Source organism: Echinops telfairi, unplaced genomic scaffold (genome assembly GCF_000313985.2).
Source record: "Echinops telfairi isolate 266 unplaced genomic scaffold, ASM31398v2 ScPeMD7_7469;HRSCAF=8507_0, whole genome shotgun sequence".
NCBI classification, from domain to species: Eukaryota; Metazoa; Chordata; class Mammalia; order Afrosoricida; family Tenrecidae; genus Echinops; species Echinops telfairi.
Genome location: NW_022111372.1, coordinates 50,860,744 through 50,880,708, shown reverse-complemented (window position 1 = coordinate 50,880,708; position 19,965 = coordinate 50,860,744). Strand labels below are relative to the sequence as shown.

Sequence of the window (19,965 nt, the reverse complement as noted above, 5' to 3'; positions counted from 1 at the left end):
CACCTTTCCTGATTTCAAACCACTCAGTCCAGTATCTGCCTGTCCTGTTCAAACAACTGCCTTTTGATCGAGGTGCATATTCTACATGAGCACAGCGAAGTGTTCTCGAATTCCCACTCATTGCAATGTTATCCAGCACCTGCTATGATCCAGTCGTGTGTCTTTGCTTAGTCAATAACACACAAGCAAACATCTTTATGGCGCTCTCTGCTTTCAGCCCAAATGCTCACCCTCTTCTGCCTCCAGCTTGAATTTCTGGCAGCTCCCTGCCAATGAATGTCCGGTTACACCAATTTTGAATCATTTTCAACAAAATTTACTTGAGGCTTCATCAAGGATTCATGAAGGTGGGAGGGTGGGGAACAAAGAGGAGCTTATACTAGGGGCGCAAGTAGAAAATGTTTTGGAAATTACGATGGCAACGTATAGACAAATATGCTTGATACAATTGGTGTATGGAATGTTGTAAGAGCTGCAAGAACCCCCAATAAAAATGATTTTTAAAAATTTTACTTGCGTGTAAGATTAATGATATTGTTTGATAATTCTGACATGCTATTAGATCACCTTTCTTTGGAATGGACATGGCCATGGATATGGATCTCTTCCCGTCAGCGTTGCACCTCTGTTTTGAAGCCTCTCAGTCCATCAATTTCTGGAGTCTTGGTTTTCTCCCAATGCCTTCAGAGCAACTTGAACTGTTTTCTTCAATACGATTGGTTCTTCGTCTTATCCGACTTCTCGAAATGGTTGAATGTCGACCAGTTCTTTTTGGTACAGTGACCTTGTGTACTCCACTCGTTTTCTTTAGATGCTTTTTGCGTTGCTCCATATTTTGCCCAGAGAAACCTTTGATGTTTGAACACAAGACGTGATTTGCTTTCTTCAGTTCTTTCAACTTGAGAAGCGTAGGGGTGTTTTTCCCGTTTGGCTTTCTAGCTGCAGTTCTTTACACATCTCATCACAGTACTCCGCTTTCTCTGGGCGCTCCCTTTGGAACTCCTTTTGACGTCTTCTGTTCAGCCCTTTTACTACAGCATCTCTTCCATTCACCTTGTTCTATGCTCAAGGGGAAGGTCAAGAGGCTTTCCCGAGGCCCTATCCTCTAGACCAGTATGAGTCAGAATCGACTCACAGGCAACTGAGTTTTGCCTGGAATGACTAATGAGGCTGAGCTCCTTCCTTGTGCTTGTTGTCCCTTTGACTAGAGTTCCACGGGAGTCTTTTGTCCTTTTTTATTGGATGTTTACCTTTTTGTTGTTAAGTTGTAGAGGTTTGAAATATAGTTTTTCTACACTAGATCCTTATTGGATGTGTGGCTTCTGAGTGTTGAATCCCAATTCAGGCTATCTTTTTGCTGTGTTGGTAAAGTCCTTTGATGAACAAAATATTTCTGTTTTATGAGATCTCTTTCATCTCATTCAGCTTTCACCATTCATACTTTTGTAGTCATTTCGGAGTATCCGCCATTAATAACTCGGCCCTGCAGCCCTGCCCCTGTGTTTCCTTCTAAGAACTTTCACAGTGCAGTCCTTGGGAGTGGTTGGTTTTGAGTGAATGGTATGTTGAATTGGTGGTTGGTGTTGTATGACAGACAGGCGATGTTGGTCGGCATGGGTGTTGAATGGAGAGTGGTGTTGGGCTGGTGGCTGGGGTCGAGTGGAGGGTGTTTTTAAGATATGGCAAGGGGGCAATATCTAACCTCCTCTAACTTCCTAAGGCAAAATGAGTATCAAACTCAACATCAACCTAAGGCCCATTCCTATGAGGCAGAGGTCAGATATGTCTAGGCCAACCCGTTTTTACCGCTGTGACAGGAACTGACCCTCCTACATCACTCTCTACTGGGTTTGATCATTTGCACAGGCAATATTCGTGAGCACGGGGTTTATTAGGGAACTTGATGGGTTACAATTCAGGATAAGAAATGCTCAGGATACAGTCCTCTTGGTCAGGAGGGCCTTTTTTCCATGGTGTCTGCAGGCAGCCTCTTTCTGGTCTTTGGCCTCTCAGCCACAAGGCTCTTTGTCCTCTGCCCTGTTCAGGCAAGGGTTCCAAAGCTACTTAATCACTGCCAATACTTGCTCAAGGGAGACTCCACTCTACCATCTGCTTCAGCTCTCACTCCATGCCCCACCCCCCTCAGTAGGTGCCTGGAGGCGCATCACTCCAATAGCAAGTCTTCTGCCCGAAAGTGCTCACCTTTACTACTCTGAGCACGATGAAACATGCCACTCTGTGGCCTGTTCTAGCTCCGAGTCTGCCGCCGTCACTCCTCTGCAACCCCTCTGTGTATCAGCTCTCTATCGCCTGGATCCAAGAAGTTCCGCTTGCAGGGATCTCCAGGTCCAAGGAATGTGCTCTACTGCTGGCTCTTCTTTCTTGATAGCAGTGAGATCCCCCATGTTTCATACCCGGCAGAATGACAAAAGCGACCAATCCCTATGTTAGACTTCCATCCGTCCGATTTGCATGGTTGCATCCAGTTGTTTGGTGGGAGTCCAAAGACTATGGCCAGAAGAACCATATCAAGTACTTCACTGCCCCACAGTAGTACTGAGTTGTGGAGTGGTGTGGAGCACTGGATGGTGTCGGGTGTTGGTATTTGGGATTGGTCGATGATGAGTTGGGGGTGGTGCTTCCAAACTCACTGTCATCAAGTCGATGCCAGCTCATAGCAACCCTATAGGACAGGGTTGTCCCTGTGAGCTTCTGAGACTGTAACTCTTTATGACAGTGGAAAGGTCCATCTTTCCCCCAAGGAGAAGCTGGTGATTTTGAACTGCTGACCTTGCGGGTTGCAGCCTAGCGTGCACTGAGGAGGGCTGATAATGATACTTTAATGGAGTACATATCCTGGCTCTGTCAACCCACCCCAGCTCTGGGATACCCAGTGCCACAAGTTCTGGGATTGGTGACCAGGGCAGGCCCCTTGGGCCTCCTTCCTTCTCCCTCTAGCCTCTGACAGCACGGCTCTCATGAGACCTCAGTGGGCTGGGCTTCCTGAGGCAGGAGCCTGGGGTCAAAGGTTGGGGGAAAGGTGAGGTGGCTGCATGACAGGGGGATGGGTTCCTACTAAAGCAGCCTGCCTTCACAGGGCATCAACGGCACCTTCTTGCTCTCCCTGAGAGGCCCTGAAGCGGCAGCCTTCAGTGTCTCCCCTGAGCGGGCTGCAAACTCCGCGGAAGTTCAGGTGTTGGTAAGGGACTCAGAGCTGGTGGACTATGAAAAGTGGACCGTGATGGTGGTACAGGTGAGGATCCAGGGGCGCGGGCTCTGGGGAGGGGAGGCCAGGGCCGTCTGATCTCAGTGTGCTGCCTCTTCCCTGCCTGCAGGTGGTGGCCACTGACTTGGTCAGCAAGGACTCTTCCACTGCTACTGTGACCATCCACATCATAGACATCAATGACAACAGGCCCGAATTCCCAAAGCCGCTGTATATCTTCACTGTGCCAGAGCACAGTGCCAATGGCTTTGTGATCACCGATAGCACACATGTGAGCGATGTAGGGCACAGCTGGGCTGGGCTGGGGACTGTGGCCTTAGCTTCTGTGGCAACCAGAGTCACTAGATCTGAGCAAGCAGCCTGCCTGTGTGAGTGTGTACACAGAATGGGTGTGTGTCCCTGGGTGTGTCTTGGGGGCATTCTCTCTTTGTGTCAGGAAGCAGGATAGCTCTATCCCCAATCATTGGAGTGCTGGTAGCCAATGCCATTGCTTTTAAACCATGCCCCCGTCATCTCTTTGCCTCCCAGGCCACTGACCCAGACACAGGTGAGGGCGGCCACATCACCTATGCCCTGACCCAGGGGAACAGGTAAGGCCTTAGGGTCGGAAGGCAGTGGGCAGACAGGTGGGCAGGCAGGGCTTAAGCCTTTCTGCCTCACCACAAGGCTCGGGTTGCAGATAAAAGACCATCTGTGAATTTCAGAGAAAGCCCCGAATCGCCTTTTAGTATAAGTATGTTGCAAATCGGTATGGGATGTGCTTAAAAATCTTTGGTGGTGTATCTGAACCTCGATGGCCCTGGGTCCCCTGAGTTTTCATTCGTGATCCTGGCAACTCCGTACAGGGATAACATCTTCGAGGTGGACGCCAACACAGGGACGGTGACCGTGAGGAACAGCACCTTACTGGACCGAGAGAGACAGGCCGAGTACATCCTCACGCTGCAGGCCAAGGACGGCGGGAACCTGTCGGACTCCACCACCTTAGAGATCCACTTGCTGGACATCAATGACAATCCGCCCGTGGTCAGCGGCTCCTACAACATCTTTGTCCAAGAGAAGTGGGACCATGTCTCCTTGACCATCCAGGTGCCAGCCAGCCCCGGGCAGGGTGGCCTGGGAAGAGCCGGCTCTGCGGTCCTGCTGGGCTCTGCTGCAGTGTGGGCCTGAGAGAGTGGCTCAGCCTCTCTGAGCCTCTGCTTCTTCTTGGGGAATGAGGCTCACTGTACCAAGGAGCCAGAGGGGCACGGGGAAGAATGCGATCACAGTCACGAAGTGCTCTGTGCAGAGCCAACCCAGAGCAGACCCTCCAACCCAGCTCGCTCTCCTCCATTCCTTCATGACCCTGCCTCGCTCTAGAGAGATGATTCGAAGGGGGCGGGGGTGTTTAAAATACAGAGATACTTGAGGGTGCCGAGAAAATCAGGGTGTCGCTGTGGAAGGGCCTGGAGGTGGAGTTAGAACCCAGGGCCTCACGCTGGCAGAGGGGAGCTGTAAAGGCAGCCCTTCGCTTCCTAGCAGCCAGAACGGAAAAAGCAACGTGAGCAGCGGTCAGCTTCACGGCCTTTGGGATGAAAACGTGACTAGCGGCTACAGAGAAACTTCTTTCTTGGTCACGAAAACATGGGCAGCATCGCCCCTGGGCACTGAGAAGGGGTACTCGTGAGACGCAGGATACCAGACCCTCAGAATGGTAGTCACATGGCCACAGAGCCCCCTCTTCCTTCTCTGTCTGTGCAGTCGACAGCGCACATTTCTGTCCCTGACCTCATTCAGGCCCCGAGACCAGATTACCCCCAATCCCAGAGGGAGAGCACAGAAGGCTCAGAGAGGGTCAGTGACTACTGGCAGGTGTACAGCCCGTGTATAGCAGGGCTGAGCTGGAGCCCAGGCCTCTCGGGCTCTGAAACCAGGGCCTTCCTCCTTGATCCCCGAGACTTCTTAGCCTAGCTCCTGAGCTCCTTGGGGCATGGAGCAGCTCCGACTTGCCCCTGCAAGCTTGGCACCCCACCTGACACAATGTAGGCCCCAGGGAGTGGGGTAAATGAGCTGGCTGGAGGATGGGGGACCCAACACGCAGGATCTGGCTTTTGGAAAAACCAGCGTTGACCTCTCACAGAGGAAGTATTTCATGAACAAGATCCCAACAGAACTGAAAAGACAGAGCTGGAATCAAGACCACGTTCCGAGTTAGACTATCCCAGCTCTGCCTTCAAAGCCACATTTGCAGAACAGCAGCTGTGCCGCAGGCCCAGGTCCTCAGAAACCAATCCACTACAATTCTTGCCACTAGGTGACTCACAGGTGAGGGGAGGCACCAGATAGTCCCTCACATTACCACCTGTGCTTTTCAAGGGTGGTACAGGGGCTAGGGTGTGCCCAGAGGAAGAATCAGGTGGAGAAGGCATCGTGGGGGCAAGAACAGCACGTGCAAAGGCACTGTAGCATGGATTGCTGTCTGGGCTGGATTATACCCAAGTTCAAGCAAGCATGTGTTCAGAGCCCTAGCAGGGCAGAAACATACACACATACACACACACACTGGATGAGGCATTCACTATTTTAAAAAATATAGCATCGAAGTGGACATCCTGGGACTCTCAGAATTCGGTTGGCTCCACTCTGGCTTTATGGTCCTCCTTCCTCCCGACTAGAGTGCCACTCCACAAGAAGCTGTGCTGATCACAGCTCTGCTCCCAGGGTCTGGGACAGGCCTGGCGCGTGGAAGGTGTGCCATCAGTGAATGGCAGAAAGCTATTAAAAACTCCTGATCTGATCCTCTTATCTAGGAGGCTGAGGCTGGGAGCTAGACCAGAATCCTGCTAGCTCCTGGCCCAAGTCAATGAGAGGGAGCTGGGAGCCTGGTGGCTGCCTGGTGCTGATGCTGATGCCGCTCCGTCTCCCCAGGCCCACGACGAGGACGAGCCCAATACCAACAACAGCCGCCTGCACTTCAGCCTGCTGCCTGGCCCCTACAGCCAAAACTTCTCAGTGAATGCCAGCACAGGGCTCCTGACAAGCCTGAGGCCCCTGGACCGCGAGGCCATCGACCCTGCCCTGGGGGGCCGCATCGTGCTGACAGTGTGCGTGGCTGACAGTGGCATGCCTGTTCTCAGCACTGAGGTCAATGTCACCATCAACGTAGAGGTAAGGCCAGGCTCAGCTGGAGCTGGGTGCTGGGACAGCCTCACAGCCTGCTGGCCCGGCGTTGGGAGCTCCCTGGTCCTAGGTCACATTTCTGCCCTTTGCAGTGTGGCAGGTAAGAGGGTCCTGGGATGAAGAAAATGCAATGATGGTGCACTTTAACCCATAGACAGGGTCTGGGATCCAGCCTGGCACACAGGAGCTCTGGGTGTTAGCCCTCCTATTAGTTAACAAGGTTTTACCTGGAAGCCTCCTGCCACCAGTCAAGGGAAGAGAAGGGGAGAGAAAGCACTCGCTAGGTTCTCTTCCAGGACCCCGAGTGGTACATGGACTAAGCAGGCTGTTAACAAAAAGCTCAGAGGCTCAAACCCACCACCTGCTCCTCAGGAGAAAGATGAGGCTGTCTGCCCCAATAGAGATTTGCAGCCCTGGGAGCCCTAGGAAGCAGTTCTACTCCATCCTACAGGGCCACTAAGGCTATCTGATGGTGTAGTAGATTATGCGTTGGTCTGCTAAGCTCAAGGTCAGCAGTTCAAAACCACCAGTGGTTCCATGGACTAAAGATACGGCTTTCTGCTTTGTACTCCTGTAGAGACCTCCAGTGTCAGAAACTTGAAGGGACCGTTCTACTCAACCCTATAGGGTCCCTGTGAACTAGAACCGACAGCAATGGGGTTGGTGGGTTTTGGCATATTATTTACGGTACCTGACCCTTGCCATTGCATTGAAGAGGAAACAGAGCCTCTGAAGCAGCCTAGGGTCATGGAGCGGGTTCTAGGCCTGCACCAGACCGTATGCCACCTTCCTCTGGAAACGTGCAATAACTACGCACCTCTACCACGTCCGTGACGGGCGCAGCATCTCCCTGTGTTGGGCAGGGCACAGCCTCTGCCACCACACCCTCCAGGGCAGGGATGTGCCTTTGAAATACATATACATCAAGAAAAGAGACCGCAGAGAAAAAGACAAAGCCCAAGCAAAGAGAAACCGATAGAAGCAGAAGTGTCTGCGGGGCCTTGCAGGGCGTTGTACAGTGAGGGGAGGAAGCAGCCTTGAACTTAGAAGTGAGCCACGTCTCTGCACTTCCAGGAGCTGGTCCTCACAGCAGTCCTGTGAGTGGAACCTGTCACCCCCAGTTTGCAGATGGGGACAGTGGGGTCCAGAGAGGTCCAAGGCACATGGGGACCAGAGGTAGAGCCGGCTTGGCCTCAGCGCTGTGCTCTTAACCCTGCCGAGACTGAGGATGGCCCCAAGAAGCAGCTGGCCGTGGGTGTTGTCGACCCAGCCACTTCATTGTCAGGAACTTGCTCTCCGAAAATACACCTACTTCTAAAGGCAGAGCAAACCCCACTTCCAAAGCTGTTTAGTCTGGTGTTACCATAGGAAAGGCTGAAAGCAAAAAGGCACCCCCCCCCCAATAGGATGTCGCCCTCTAGAGAGTCCCCTGGGACCTGGAGCAGACCTGGGCGGGGCCAGAGCACCCAAGTGCGCCCGCCCCAGCCTGAGGGAGGAAGCGCGAGGCAGCGTGGTCTCCACACTGGGACAAGGGCTGGGAGCTCTCTGTGGGCAGCAGAGCGGGTCAGGGCCCAGAGGGAAGACAAGCGCTGAAAAGCGCTCAGGACCCAGCTCTGGCCTGAGCGCAGAGCCCATATCTGGGGTCAGCTGGAACAGGAGAGGGAGGAGGGACGGGAGGGAGGCAAAGCTGGGGCCACACGGCATTGGGGGAGCATAATGGTAGCAAACAGAGGTGCCAACGTAAGACATCTGAGCAGTGGGGACTCAAGTTGGGCCTGGCGGAGACGCAGACAGGGCAGGACCCATCCCGTCCTAGAACCGCTCCAGCTGCCCTCGGCTCCCACCTGTGGCGTTCACGTGGCCAGAGGAGAACTGTGCCCGCTGGGGTGGCCAACGGCTGATTTTTCGAGGTCCAGCCCCAGGCCTTTCTTCTGAAATGCCTCTGGGTGGGCTTGAAGCGCCAGCCTTTCTGCTAGCAGCCGAGCATGGTGCCCATCCGCACCACCCAGGGCCCCTCCTCCCTCAAGAAAGCAGGGTCTCAAAGCGGGGGAGGGCGGCTTGGTGGTGGAGTTGTCCCTAACTACAGCGGTCCCTCCATAGTCGCCGAATCCAGAATCCAGGCGGGTGACCTGGGCCCTCCCTGGCCTCTCGGGGAAGCAGTTTCCTTGCCCGTGAAATGAGGGCACCACCCCACCAGGTGGCAGTGTCAGGAGACATGGATGAAAGTTCGAGACTCAGAGCAGAGGACATCGGAGGGGGCTCCAACCAGTTTGTGGGACAAGAGAATGGGAAGGTCGTGGGATTAGTCCACGGACACTTGCACACCTCTTGTATTGGCTTCTCAGATCGGGTCTGAGAGCTGTTGTCTCCTGGGCACCCGGCTCACGGCGGCCCCAGGTGCAGGGGAATGAAGCGCTGCTGCCCAGCCCTGCGCCAAGCTGACCGTGGGCTGCCCATCCGGCTGTTGGGGTCCCAAGAGTTTGGGAAGTAGCTCACCAGTCCTTTCTCACTTGTTCATCTTGGTCTGAAAGCTCCTCTGTAAGCCCCCCTCTGCTGACAGATAGGTGGTGGCTGTATGGAAGGGCCACTAGCCAGGAATGACACCCAGGTCTTCCCTATGGAAGAAGACATCTCCCTTGGATACTCTCCTCCCATCCCCCACTGCCCGCCGAGGTGGGCTCTGGGTGGGAGCACCCCAAAGCCTGCCAGGGTTCCGAGGGTTCAGGCCTGCCTCTGCCTGTAGGACATCAATGACAACCTGCCTGTCTTCAGCCAGTCCACCTACAACTTCACAGTGAAGGAGAGGGTCTCAGGTAAGCTCCCCCAGGCCACCCTGTGGCATATGACCCAACACAGGGAGGGTGGGTAGTCCCCAAGGGAGGAGACGGCAGAGGAGGCTCCCAGTGGCCAGGCAGGGATCCCTCCACCCTCTGCCCTTATCCACAGGAGTGCTGGTGGGCGTGGTGGAGGCCTGGGATGCGGACCAGACAGAAGCCAATAACCGCATCAGCTTCAGTCTGGCAGGGAACAACTCCTACAACTTCCTGATCCGAAGCTCGCAGCTGGGGCCCGGCCAGGCCATCGGCCGGCTCCAGCTGCCCATGGACGTGAGTCTGGACTATGAGACGCAGGCCTTCTTCGCTCTGACAGTGACTGCCACAGACCCCGATCCACAGATGGAAGCCACAGCAACGGTCTCTGTGATTGTGGAGGACGTGAACGACACCCCTCCCACCCTGACACCGGACTCACTCCGGGGCATCCGAGTGGCTGAGAATGGCTCGGCACACGGCACAGTGGCTCGGGTGGTTGCCCAGGACAAGGACACCCAGGCTCAGCTGGAGATTGAGCTCATGAACGTCATCTGCACCAAGGCTGGGGTTGACGTGGGCAGCCTGTGCCATGGCTGGTTCTCCGTGATGCCCAACGGCTCTGTGCTCATCAATGAGAGCAAGGCCATTGACTACGAGCTCTGTGACCTGGTCACTCTGGTTGTGCGGGCCCATGACGTCACGACAGACCCCCGTTTCGAGGCCTACAGTGCCAATGGTGAGGGAGACAGCCTGCAGGACATGGCAGGCTGCAGTTCAGGGACTGAGGGACTGCGCATTGGGTGGGGGGGCCACAGGTCTGGGTTCAAATCTGCTTGGGTTCTGGTGCATCGGTATTGCTGGAGCAAGTCCTAGCACCTCGCCTAAGCGTGTGTCCAGGCGGCCTGCTGGCAGCTTGTGAAGGTTCAGGGGGAGCACGCACATCCACTTCCACTGAGTGGTGTGCCCGGCACATAGTCAGCACTTTCCTGGTGCCGTGGTTTTGCGAGGTGGTGTCAAGGAAAGAGCACGCTTCACAGTCAGAGAGGGGTGAATCCATGTCCCACCTCTGACACCAACGGGTAGTAAGCAATCGGCTGTCATTAAGTCCAACCCATGACAGCCCCAGGTGTGTCACATAGAACTGTGTTCTTTTGATATTTCCCGCCCCACCCCCCCAATATGTGAGACCTTTATATATCCTCTGAGTTTTTTCCTTTTCTGGTCTCCCTGACCCCCCGATTTTCCATGTCCATTTCAGTGACAGCCAGAGGGTTTCTGGACTGATGTCCAGAAGTAGATCGCCTGGCTTTTCTATCATGGCACCCCTGGGTGGACTTGAACAAGTAACCTTCCAGTTAGTGGCCGGGTGTTTTAACTAACGGCACCACCCAGGGACCCCAAATAACAACGGTAGCCATATTAACAGGTAGTTTATACTGAGTCCTTGCCACAGGTGAGAACTATGCCAGGTACCTCGTAAGCCCCCTGATCCTCAAGGTAGGCGGTCCCTGTGGGGAACATAAGCTGCAGCCCCTAAGAGCTTAGGCAGCTCTTAGGCACCAAGGATCAGTGTCATGTCGTGGACAGCAGGGACATACCTGGGCTGGACCCAGTCTCTGAACAAGCTGCCCACCGTGGCTCTCTTGAGGGGTGGAGATGTCACTTTCTCCCACTCAGGCTGGAGAAGGTGGGAGGGCACCCCGGGGGAAGGTGCACCAGAGGGGGGCTGCAGGGTGTATGGGTCCCGGGCCAGAGCTCAGAGCCCAGAGCCAATCACTTTGTCCTTTAGGGAGCCTCCCCATCACTATTGAGGATGTGAATGACAATGCACCCTACTTCCTTCCGGAGAATAAGACTTTCGGTAAGCAGCGGCCTCTCACCCTCCTTGCAACCCCCGCCCCCCACATACATACCTTGAGTCCAACTGACTAGGACCCCCTTGGTTGCGCCCATAGACCCTCCTCAGGCCCCAGGTGGGACCTTAAACATGGAGAGAGGTCTCCAACCCAGCCTCGCTCCAGCGTTCCAGCAGGAGGGGAGGCCTGGGCTTCCCCTCAGTTCTGCACCAGTTCATGTCTGACCCAGGGCCATGCCTCTCCGGGCCTCACGTTTCCTCTCTGTGAAATGGGACTTGGATGACACCTAACTAACCCCTGGCTCTGGAATAGCTGCCTTGGGCTCCAGAGGGATGATTTCTGAGCCCTGCCCTCACTGCCTGCTTCCTGTTCACACCTGTAGTGATCATTCCGGAGCTTGTGATGCCCAACCAGCAGGTGGCTTCTGTCCAGGTGAGTCTTTGGCTCCACCCTTTGGTAGCTGGTGTCACATTAGCCCCAATCTACACAGCGTTAAGGCTTCCAGGCCTTTCGGATGCTCCCCCCAAAAAGCTTGACCACCAGGAAGGAAATGTATGGGCTCTCTCACAAGGAGAGGAAACCCCAGGATGGATGTTAACACCCACCTAATTGATGTGATCAGATGTCATTAACTGCTACAGTTAGTATTTATCAAAATGTCATGAATATGAAAACCACTTGCAGGCTACATTTTTCTCACTGCATCACAGTTCTTGAGTGTTACAGAGATGCCGTAGCCAGTTGTAAATTAAATGAGTTCCTTGTGGCTAAATAATTTCCCAAGCAACATTATAACAATGAGCTGATGGGGCTGAATTGGAGTGTGTTTAGCAGGAGGTGGTGGTGATGCTGTGTGGAAGCATAAGCCCCTCGCAATAACTGGGGGGCCTCTTCCTGCTCTGCCACCCCGCTCTAGGACTCAGTTTCCCCTCCTGGACACACCCCACTGCCCTCTGGTCAATGCCACCTCATAGGGAGGCCGATGGACAGAGTAGAACCACGCCACAGGGCTCCCGAGGCTGTATCTTTGCAGAAGCGGACTGCCACATCTCTCTCTCTCCTGAAGAGTGGCAGCTGGCGGGTTTGAACTAATGACCTTTCGGATCACAGCCCAGCATGTAACCACTACACCACCAGGGATCCTTTCTTCCTGGGCATGAAGTTGGCAAATCAGATGCCTCAGAGACATTAGTCCCTGGCAATAGGGTTATGAGGTGGGTGGTCTCTGAGGGCCAGCCCTCTGCTATGAGTGTGCCTTCGGGGAAGCAGCACCTCTCTGGACGCTCTGTAAAATGGGGGCAGGGAGTGTCCCTCTCTGGGTGCTCCAGGAGCCCCTGGGTGGTGCAGCTAACTGAAGAGTGTCTACTCCACGCCACCAGATGTGCCTTGTAAGAAAGGCCTGGCAACCTATTCCTAAAGCACAGCCTTCAAGACCCTATGGAGTGCAGGTCTACTTCATATGTTTGCATCCACGGAAACGCCATGAGTCAGCACCATGAGTCAGCAACTAGTGGGACAGGCCCTGGGCAGGGAGAGTTTCAAGCCTAAAAAGTCAGTTTCTCCATTTCCTAAATCGCAGCCAATTGCATCCCAGTGCTGGCCAGAGAGCCTTCAGTGATGAACCTGTGTACCTTACTTGTTTATCAATGTCCTATCAATGGACTCCTTCTTGAAACAGCACCAGCTTGGGCCTCATCCTGAGCAATGTTGCCAGTGGCCTCACAGCTCCGTGAATTGGTTTACTTTGCACCGATACACACATACCTACTGCCGTTGAGTTGATTCCAACTCATAAAACCCAAACCAAACCAAACCAACAACTATATCCACTGCCATCGGGTGGATTCCTGCTCAACGCAACTCTGTATGGAGTTTCAGGCCCTGTCAGTGTTGACAGAGCAGACAGCCTCATCTTTCCCCCAAGGAACAGCTGGTGGATCGGAACCACTGACCTTGTGGTTAGCAGCCCAATGCTTCCTCCACCGCACCACCAGAATGCGGTGAGAATAGGCAAAAATGTTTACCTCCATCCCACCCCAAATCATTTTTCGGTCCCCTAAGGGAAATTGGTCTCACATTGGCAGACACTGGGATGACAGGGCCCAGGGAGGGCCTGCCTGGTGCACAGGGGGGTGTGCAGGAAATCTGAAAGTCTCTGTGTTGTAAATGTGGGGTGGGGGCATAGGGCAGGGCCGGGTTCCCCCGTGGGGAGACTTCCTGGCTGTGGTCTGAGATGTGTGCAAGCCTAGACTTGTAGAACATGCCCGCTGTTTGTGTGACACACTTGCTGCTCGACGTGGCTGAAGGATGCTCTATCTGAGTCAAGTGCTTGGCTATGAATCAAAGGTGGGGATGTGAGTACCTCCGATGTGCCTCAGGAGAAAGGCCTGGTGATCTGGAAAATCTGCCATTGGAAACCCTCTACCCTCAGTTGATAGGGGTGACAAGGGGATTCCAGGGGCCAGCTTCCTGGGTCACCCAGACTCTGGCTCCTGCTGCGGTCTGTGGGGTGTCAAGTGTGGCTCCCTGATACCATCCACTCCTGCTCCTAGGCCAGAGACAACGACTCAGGGGACAATGGGGCCATCGAGTTCTCCATCCTCCAAGTGAACTTCCTCTCTAACGACGGGGCCACCACCTCTTTCCAGGGCTTCTTCCAGATTGCCACCTCCTCGAAGGACAGCGTGTTCACTGGCAACATTGAGTAACCACGGGCAGGCCCTGGGATCTGAGGGGGCCGCCAGTCTCACTGTCCCAGGCAGTGAGCCCCCTGTCCTGGGAGGTAGACAAGTGAATCCCAGAGGCGTGTAGCTGAGCTCTAAGCCTGAGCTTTCTTCTCACCTTCCCCAGGCTGGTGACCAACCTGGATTCCACTCTCCAGGGCACCTACCAGGTGACCATCCAGGCCCAGGACAAACCTTCCATGGGTGATGTCCAGAAAGCCCAGACCACCCTGAATGTGAGTGCTGGACCCCCTGGTCTCCCTGGCAGCCCTCTGTGCACACACCTGACCTCCCCCCAACACCCTTCTTCTGCAGCTCTTCACCGTGGACCAGAGGTACCGCGTGAGGCTGCAGTTCTCTGTGCCCAAGGAGGAGGTGGGCGCCAACCTGGAGGACATCAAGGCGTAGGTCTGGGGAGCCTGGTGCGGGGCTGTGGGGAAGAACAGGGCTGGGGAGCCTGGTCTTAGACTAGACCCAAGCAGACTGTTTCTCTCTGACCCACTTGACCGCTCCCCTGCTTTTGTCTCTGTCTCCGCACCTATCCCCCTGGGCCCCATGTCCTCAGAGCCTCTGACTGGTTGTACAGAGAGATGCCTAAGCAGGACTGCCAGGGACAGTTGTACAGCGTGTACACTGCACAGGGCATGCTGCTTGCCAGGCTGTGAGTCCAGCCCCAGAGGAAGGGGTATCATGTCTGATCTGCAGAGGTGCTAGCTATTGCTTGGACTTTACAGAGAAGGTGTACGTTTCTCATCCCCATATTCCACTCGTCCACCGAGGCGCCGGCCCCAGGCCTTTGCAACTGTCGTTGCCTTTACAGGGCTCTCACCCAGGCGACCAGAACGACCATCTATATCGTCAACATTCAGGACATAGATGCCACAACTCGGTGAGTGCATGTTGGCCCAGTGGTGGGGGCTGAGGACAAGGGGAGGGGACCGCTGGGTGGTCCTGAGCCACTCCCTTCTCCCCCCACTCCATTCCAGGGCCCGGGGTCGCTCCTACCTTGATGCCTACTTCGTCTTCCACAATGGGACTGCCCTAACCCTCAATGAGCTGAGTGTGTGAGTGGGGTCACCCTCGGGAGGGGAGGGTGGGCGAGACATCGCAGGGTGCCAGTGCCCCGGGGTCTGAGCGGGCTCTGTGGACAGGTTGATCCGGAAAGACCAGGACTCGTTGACACAGCTGCTCCAGCTGGGCCTGGTGGTGCTGGTGAGTGTGGGCAGGGTAGGGGCCCCCAGGAATGTGGGGAGGGGGTGCTGACCCACAGCAGCACCCCCTCACCCATCCTTCTTCTTCAGGGCTCCCAGGAGAGCCAGGAGTCAGACCTGCCGCAGGTGCTCATCAGCGTCATCGTGGGGTTGTCGCTGGCTTTGCTGCTGACCCTCGTGATCATGACCATCACCTTCGTGTGTCTCCGGAAGAGGTGCCCTTCCCGTCACCCAAGGGTCTCCAGCCCGGGACAGTAGGAGGATAGAAAGCGCTAAGGTCTAGGCATCAAGTAGATTAGCTCTGAATCCCTGCTGATTCCATCTTAGAACATGGCCAACGGAGAATGTGTCCCTCTCGCTCTGTGCCTCGGTTTCCTTATCTACACAATGGGCATGATACTGGATTCCTCAATGAAGTCAAGTGCATTCACTTGATGAGGTCATGTCCATCTCACAGCCAGCAAGAAGTCTGGCACATTCTGCGAATCTAACATGTGCTGCTGCTTTTTCCCGTTCCAAATGCATATGGAGTCAGAGCCACCTCTGGGTTCGATTCCACACCCACTGCTGGCCAGCTGTGCGGCCGTCAGCGAACCGCTTCTCTTCCCTGACTCTTCCTCGAAGCCTGTGTGAAACAGGGCTAGCATTTCCGCCTGCCAGGGTCAGGATAGGCCTGTACTGGGTGCACTCCAGGGTGCAGGGCAAGTAGTGACCTCCTGTCGGGTTCCCACAGCTACCGCCGGAAGCTTTGGGCTCTGAAGGCTGCCAAGGAGGCCCGGATGACGGCCGCAGGAGTGATGCCCTCAGGCCCTGTCATTCCGGGAACGAACATATACAACACTGAGCGGTAAGCAGGGGTCAAGGGCGGCGAAGAAGCCCCGTGGCTCAGGGCTGGAGCTCTTTGACTGGAAGGCCAATTCTGAATCTTCTCTCCAGGGCCAACCCCATACTGAACCTCGCCGCCAAGGACTTGGGCTTCGAGTCTCTCTCTTCTTCTAGTGACTTGGACCATGTCAGGTGAGCAGTGACCCTACTGGGGCAGGCTGATTGGTGATGACAATGGTGGTGGTCATGGGAATGGTGTGGTGGTGGTGATGGTGATGGTGGTAGTGGTGGTAGTGGTGGTGGTGATGGTGGTGGTAGGAATGATGGTGATGGCAGTGGGGGTATTGGGTTTTTGGTCACAGACAGGGAGGACTTGTCAACCTATCATCCCCCTGAGCTCCATCCCCCCCCCCCCCAGCCTCAACTCCCTGGATGACAACACAGTGAACCTGCACCAAGACAAGCAGGAGATCAAAGCAAGTCAGAAGGTGAGTTGGTGCCTAGGGCTTCTGACCCAGCATCCTTCTCTGTTGGGGTCGGGTTCAGGGCAGAGCTGAGGGTGCCTTGCCTCTCTGCACCTGCCCCCGGGAAGGCACCTGACTATAGATTAGGGTCCAGTCCCTGTCCCTCCATCGTTGGCGACAGAATGCTGGGTGGATGACGTCTCTGGTCCTGTTTCTCCTCTGTCAAATGGAGGCTGGAAAGCCCACGCCACATGACTTTGGGGAGAATATGTCTGAGTACCTGTCTATGATACCTGGTCAGAGCGAGTGCTCATAAGTTCGGTCCCATCCAAACCACACTCTCGGCCACTGAGTCAATACTGACTCATCCTGAGGACCCCTGTGGAGACTATAACTATTTACAGGAGTAGAAAGCCCAGCATTTCTCCTGAGGAGCTGCTGGTGGCTTTGAACTGCTGACTGTGTGGGTTGCAGCCCCTACACTACCAGGGCTCCCTTTATAAACACCCCATAAACACTAGCAAGGGTGGGGGAGAACTGGGAAGACAAGAAACACAGTGGGCAAAGGAGGTGAAGTTGGCCCAACTAGAGAGCATGTTAGCGGCTATAGTACCTCCATAGGCCCCACCTGGCTGCCCACCTGGACTTACCTGGGAGCTCCTTAAACTAGTCCCTGGGCAACATGCCTGTGAGACTGATTCTGTTGACCTGGGGTGGGGCCTGGGCACACGGATGAAGTAAGAGCACCCCGGGGGTTCCCACATGCAGCCTGGCTTGAGAACCTCGTGTTCTCACACACGAGGGACCTCAGAGCCACCTGTGCAGGGCTCTGCTTCACAGCTGGCTGAGCCCTGCCCCAGGTCTAGGAGCCCTGGGTGGAGTAAATGGTGCAGGGTGCTCACCTGTAGTCCAGTAAGCTGAAGGGTTGAGTCGAGCAGAGGTGCCTCAGCAGAATGGCCTGGTGATCTACTTTAGGGGCAGGACTATGTATGGAGCAGATCTGTTCTGGTACTTACAGACCCACCGTGAGCCAACATCCACTAGACAGGACTCTTTTCTGAGAGTGTCGCCTCAGGTGGAGTGGCTCATGCTGCTTATTCAGTATGGGGCATCTTCCCCCACTGCTTCCACCCCCCTGGCCTTGCGTCAGAGGGCTTTATATAGGCAACCTGGCAGGTAGAAACCCACTTTGCCAATGGCAAGCGCTTACCTGCTAACCTGAACATTGGCACTTTGAACTCACCCAGGGGCTCCAAGGGAGAAAGGCCTGGTGATCTGCTTCCACAGAGATTACAGCCTAGAGACCCCCACTTCCACAGACCCAGGGCAGAGACCCTCTGCTTCCAGTGCCTAGTGCTGATGGTGGGTGGGTGGGTGAGTGGAGGGTCTCCTCTATCTGGAGAGGCAAGACATGAGCAGCTGGAGAAACCCCATCTCCATTCTGAGTCTGTGGTTCTGTAGGGAGGGTTACATATCCACTCCCACCCCACCCTCCACTCCCCCCCACCCTCCACTCAGCACTGCCCATGCCAGCCCTGCCAGTCTGCCAGCCCTGGCCCCCCAGCTTCCCCGCCTTCCCCTCATGTGTCAGTATTTCCCTGAGGACCCTGACTTGGGAAAATTTGGTCAGCAAGCCACTCTCGGGCATCCCGTGACTGCCGTGAGGGACCCCAGGGAGAGGGAGATGACTGCTGATCCCCGCAGGAAGGTGATTTAGGACAAAAACTCCAGGGACTGGTCTGGGGGGACTGATAGGGAAGAGAGCCTCTTGCCTGCCAGAACTGGTGGCTGGGAGAGAGCAGGCTGGGGGCCCAGGCAGGGGCTGCATCTAGGGGAGACTGGGAGGAGGGGAGACTGGCTCCATGGGAGGTTGGGCCTGTGGGCTGGGGTGGGGAGTACTGAGGGAAACCAGTGGGATGCCTCCGGAAGCTTCTGAGATTCTCCCCCAGAAGCTGCTGAGACTCCACCCACTTCCCCCACAGTTGAGGGGGTTGGCCTCCTTTGGAGTCTCCCGCCCCTTCCTGTCCCTGGGTGGAAAACACAGGTGGTGCTTGTTTCAGGGAAATGCTAGGTGCTGCTGACTCACCTGAAACCGGAAACCCCACGCAGGGCGACCTGAGGGCTTTCCATGCTGGTTTTCAGCAGATCACCACAGTGCCAGCAGGGAGCGCTGCGACCCAGAGTTCAAAACCGTGGTGTGGAGCATGGGGGGGAATGACCTCGGAGTTTCACCTTCCTTCCCCTGTTCAAGTCACCAGTAAGGAAATGGAATTGCAATGCAGGGACAGGCCTCAACAGGGGTCTCCAGCCTCCCAGACCTGGTGGCATTATCCCAGACCACATGCACAACAGACCTAAGTTCAGGGTCATTGGCCAGGGCTTTGGGGAGCACAGGCTGAATGGTCTAACCTGCCCCTGGCCCTCTCTGATACGCCACTGTTCACCAGGGACTGGAACAGCCCCGTCTGGAAATAGCCCTGAGCGGTCCCTTGGGGTGGCAGTGCAGGCGGGGTCTGGCCTTGTGGGGTCTCTGCAGTGGAGCAAGAAGGCAGCAGCTCACAGGCAGGTGGCCATGTTCGGCACCTCATGCCGGGAATGGGTAGGAGGGCAGGACAGATGAGTGGGCAACAAGAGGAACTGCAGGTGGGACACCGGCCATGCTGTCCCTCACAGGGTGGAGGAGACAGATGCTGAACTCAACCTCAGGCATCATCACACCGTGGTTGGGACAAGGGCTTGGTGCCAGTGAGACTAGCCTTTCAAACCCCGCCTTGCCCCTTTCTGGCCATGAATGTGCCCCAGGCCTCAGTGTGTGCATCCATAAAATGGGGACCCGTTCCCTCCCTTTGTGAGCATCCCAGGAATACAGCCAGCACCATGCCTGCCACAGCACTGGGGGTTGCAATCTCCTCAGAATGGCTCCTCGGCACAGACCTGGCATGACTCTGGCCTCCCAGTGCTGCTGTGCCCATGGAAGGGGAGAGGCCATGCCGACCCTCCAGGCCCATCGGCATCAGCATGAGACACAGTAGGCAAACTGAGGTCCAGGAGGGGCAGGCAATCCCCAAAGATTAAGCCACCTGGCTGGGATGCCTGCCTGCTCCCCCAGGGCCTCAGAGAGCACTCCTCCGGCTTGCCCTGCCTTCACACCTGCTTTCCCTATCCCCTCAGGAGTCGCTGCCCAGTCTGATGGAGTCAGATGTTGAACCACTGAGCCTGGTGCTGTCAGGGAGGCAGGAGGACACCGGCGGCAAGGGGGAGGCACTGTCTTTAACCAACCCTGCCCTGGACACTACAGACCTGTGACACCACAGGTGGGGCACCACAGAGTCCCACACTACTTCCTGCTCTTCCAGGTCTACCCCTAAACTATGTACCCTTCTCCAGCTGCAATAATATGCCATGTCGCCCTGCCCACTTCTGCTTTTAGCCAATCACAACAGACAAGGGTTGGGGAAAGATTTTATTACCAATGTATACTTGTATACTGTGACAGTTTGTAGCCAAAAACACGGCTGGAAGGACAGGTACAGGGGCACTGAGTGGTCACAAGGGACTTGTGGGGGCTCACAGCACGGAGGTGGGGGGATGGCACAAGGTTGGACTATATAGGACAGCTGGGTTGTAGAATGAGTTCCCCATTCCACCCCCAAGACCAGCAGCTGTGACCTCCCAGCCTGTTTGTGAC

General features: G+C 55.4%; 1 protein-coding gene across 2 annotated transcripts in view; it reads left to right on the top strand.

Moving 5' to 3' along the window:
- CDHR2 (cadherin related family member 2) overlaps positions 1-19,694 on the top strand; it is a 74,555-nt gene extending 54,861 nt beyond the window's left edge. For both annotated transcript variants that reach the window (XM_045284957.1, XM_045284956.1), the window contains exons 13-32: positions 3,098-3,253; positions 3,336-3,497; positions 3,755-3,816; positions 4,072-4,315; positions 6,134-6,373; positions 9,129-9,198; positions 9,332-9,934; positions 10,988-11,059; positions 11,437-11,486; positions 13,607-13,758; positions 13,905-14,013; positions 14,093-14,181; positions 14,598-14,666; positions 14,764-14,841; positions 14,929-14,989; positions 15,079-15,203; positions 15,722-15,835; positions 15,925-16,005; positions 16,232-16,301; positions 19,449-19,694. In XM_045284957.1, the coding sequence (XP_045140892.1) occupies positions 3,098-3,253; positions 3,336-3,497; positions 3,755-3,816; positions 4,072-4,315; positions 6,134-6,373; positions 9,129-9,198; positions 9,332-9,934; positions 10,988-11,059; positions 11,437-11,486; positions 13,607-13,758; positions 13,905-14,013; positions 14,093-14,181; positions 14,598-14,666; positions 14,764-14,841; positions 14,929-14,989; positions 15,079-15,203; positions 15,722-15,835; positions 15,925-16,005; positions 16,232-16,301; positions 19,449-19,583 (2,742 nt within the window). In that variant the 3' untranslated portion in view covers positions 19,584-19,694. The remainder of the gene's footprint in view (positions 1-3,097; positions 3,254-3,335; positions 3,498-3,754; positions 3,817-4,071; positions 4,316-6,133; positions 6,374-9,128; positions 9,199-9,331; positions 9,935-10,987; positions 11,060-11,436; positions 11,487-13,606; positions 13,759-13,904; positions 14,014-14,092; positions 14,182-14,597; positions 14,667-14,763; positions 14,842-14,928; positions 14,990-15,078; positions 15,204-15,721; positions 15,836-15,924; positions 16,006-16,231; positions 16,302-19,448) is intronic.
- The last annotated feature ends 271 nt before the right edge of the window (positions 19,695-19,965 follow it).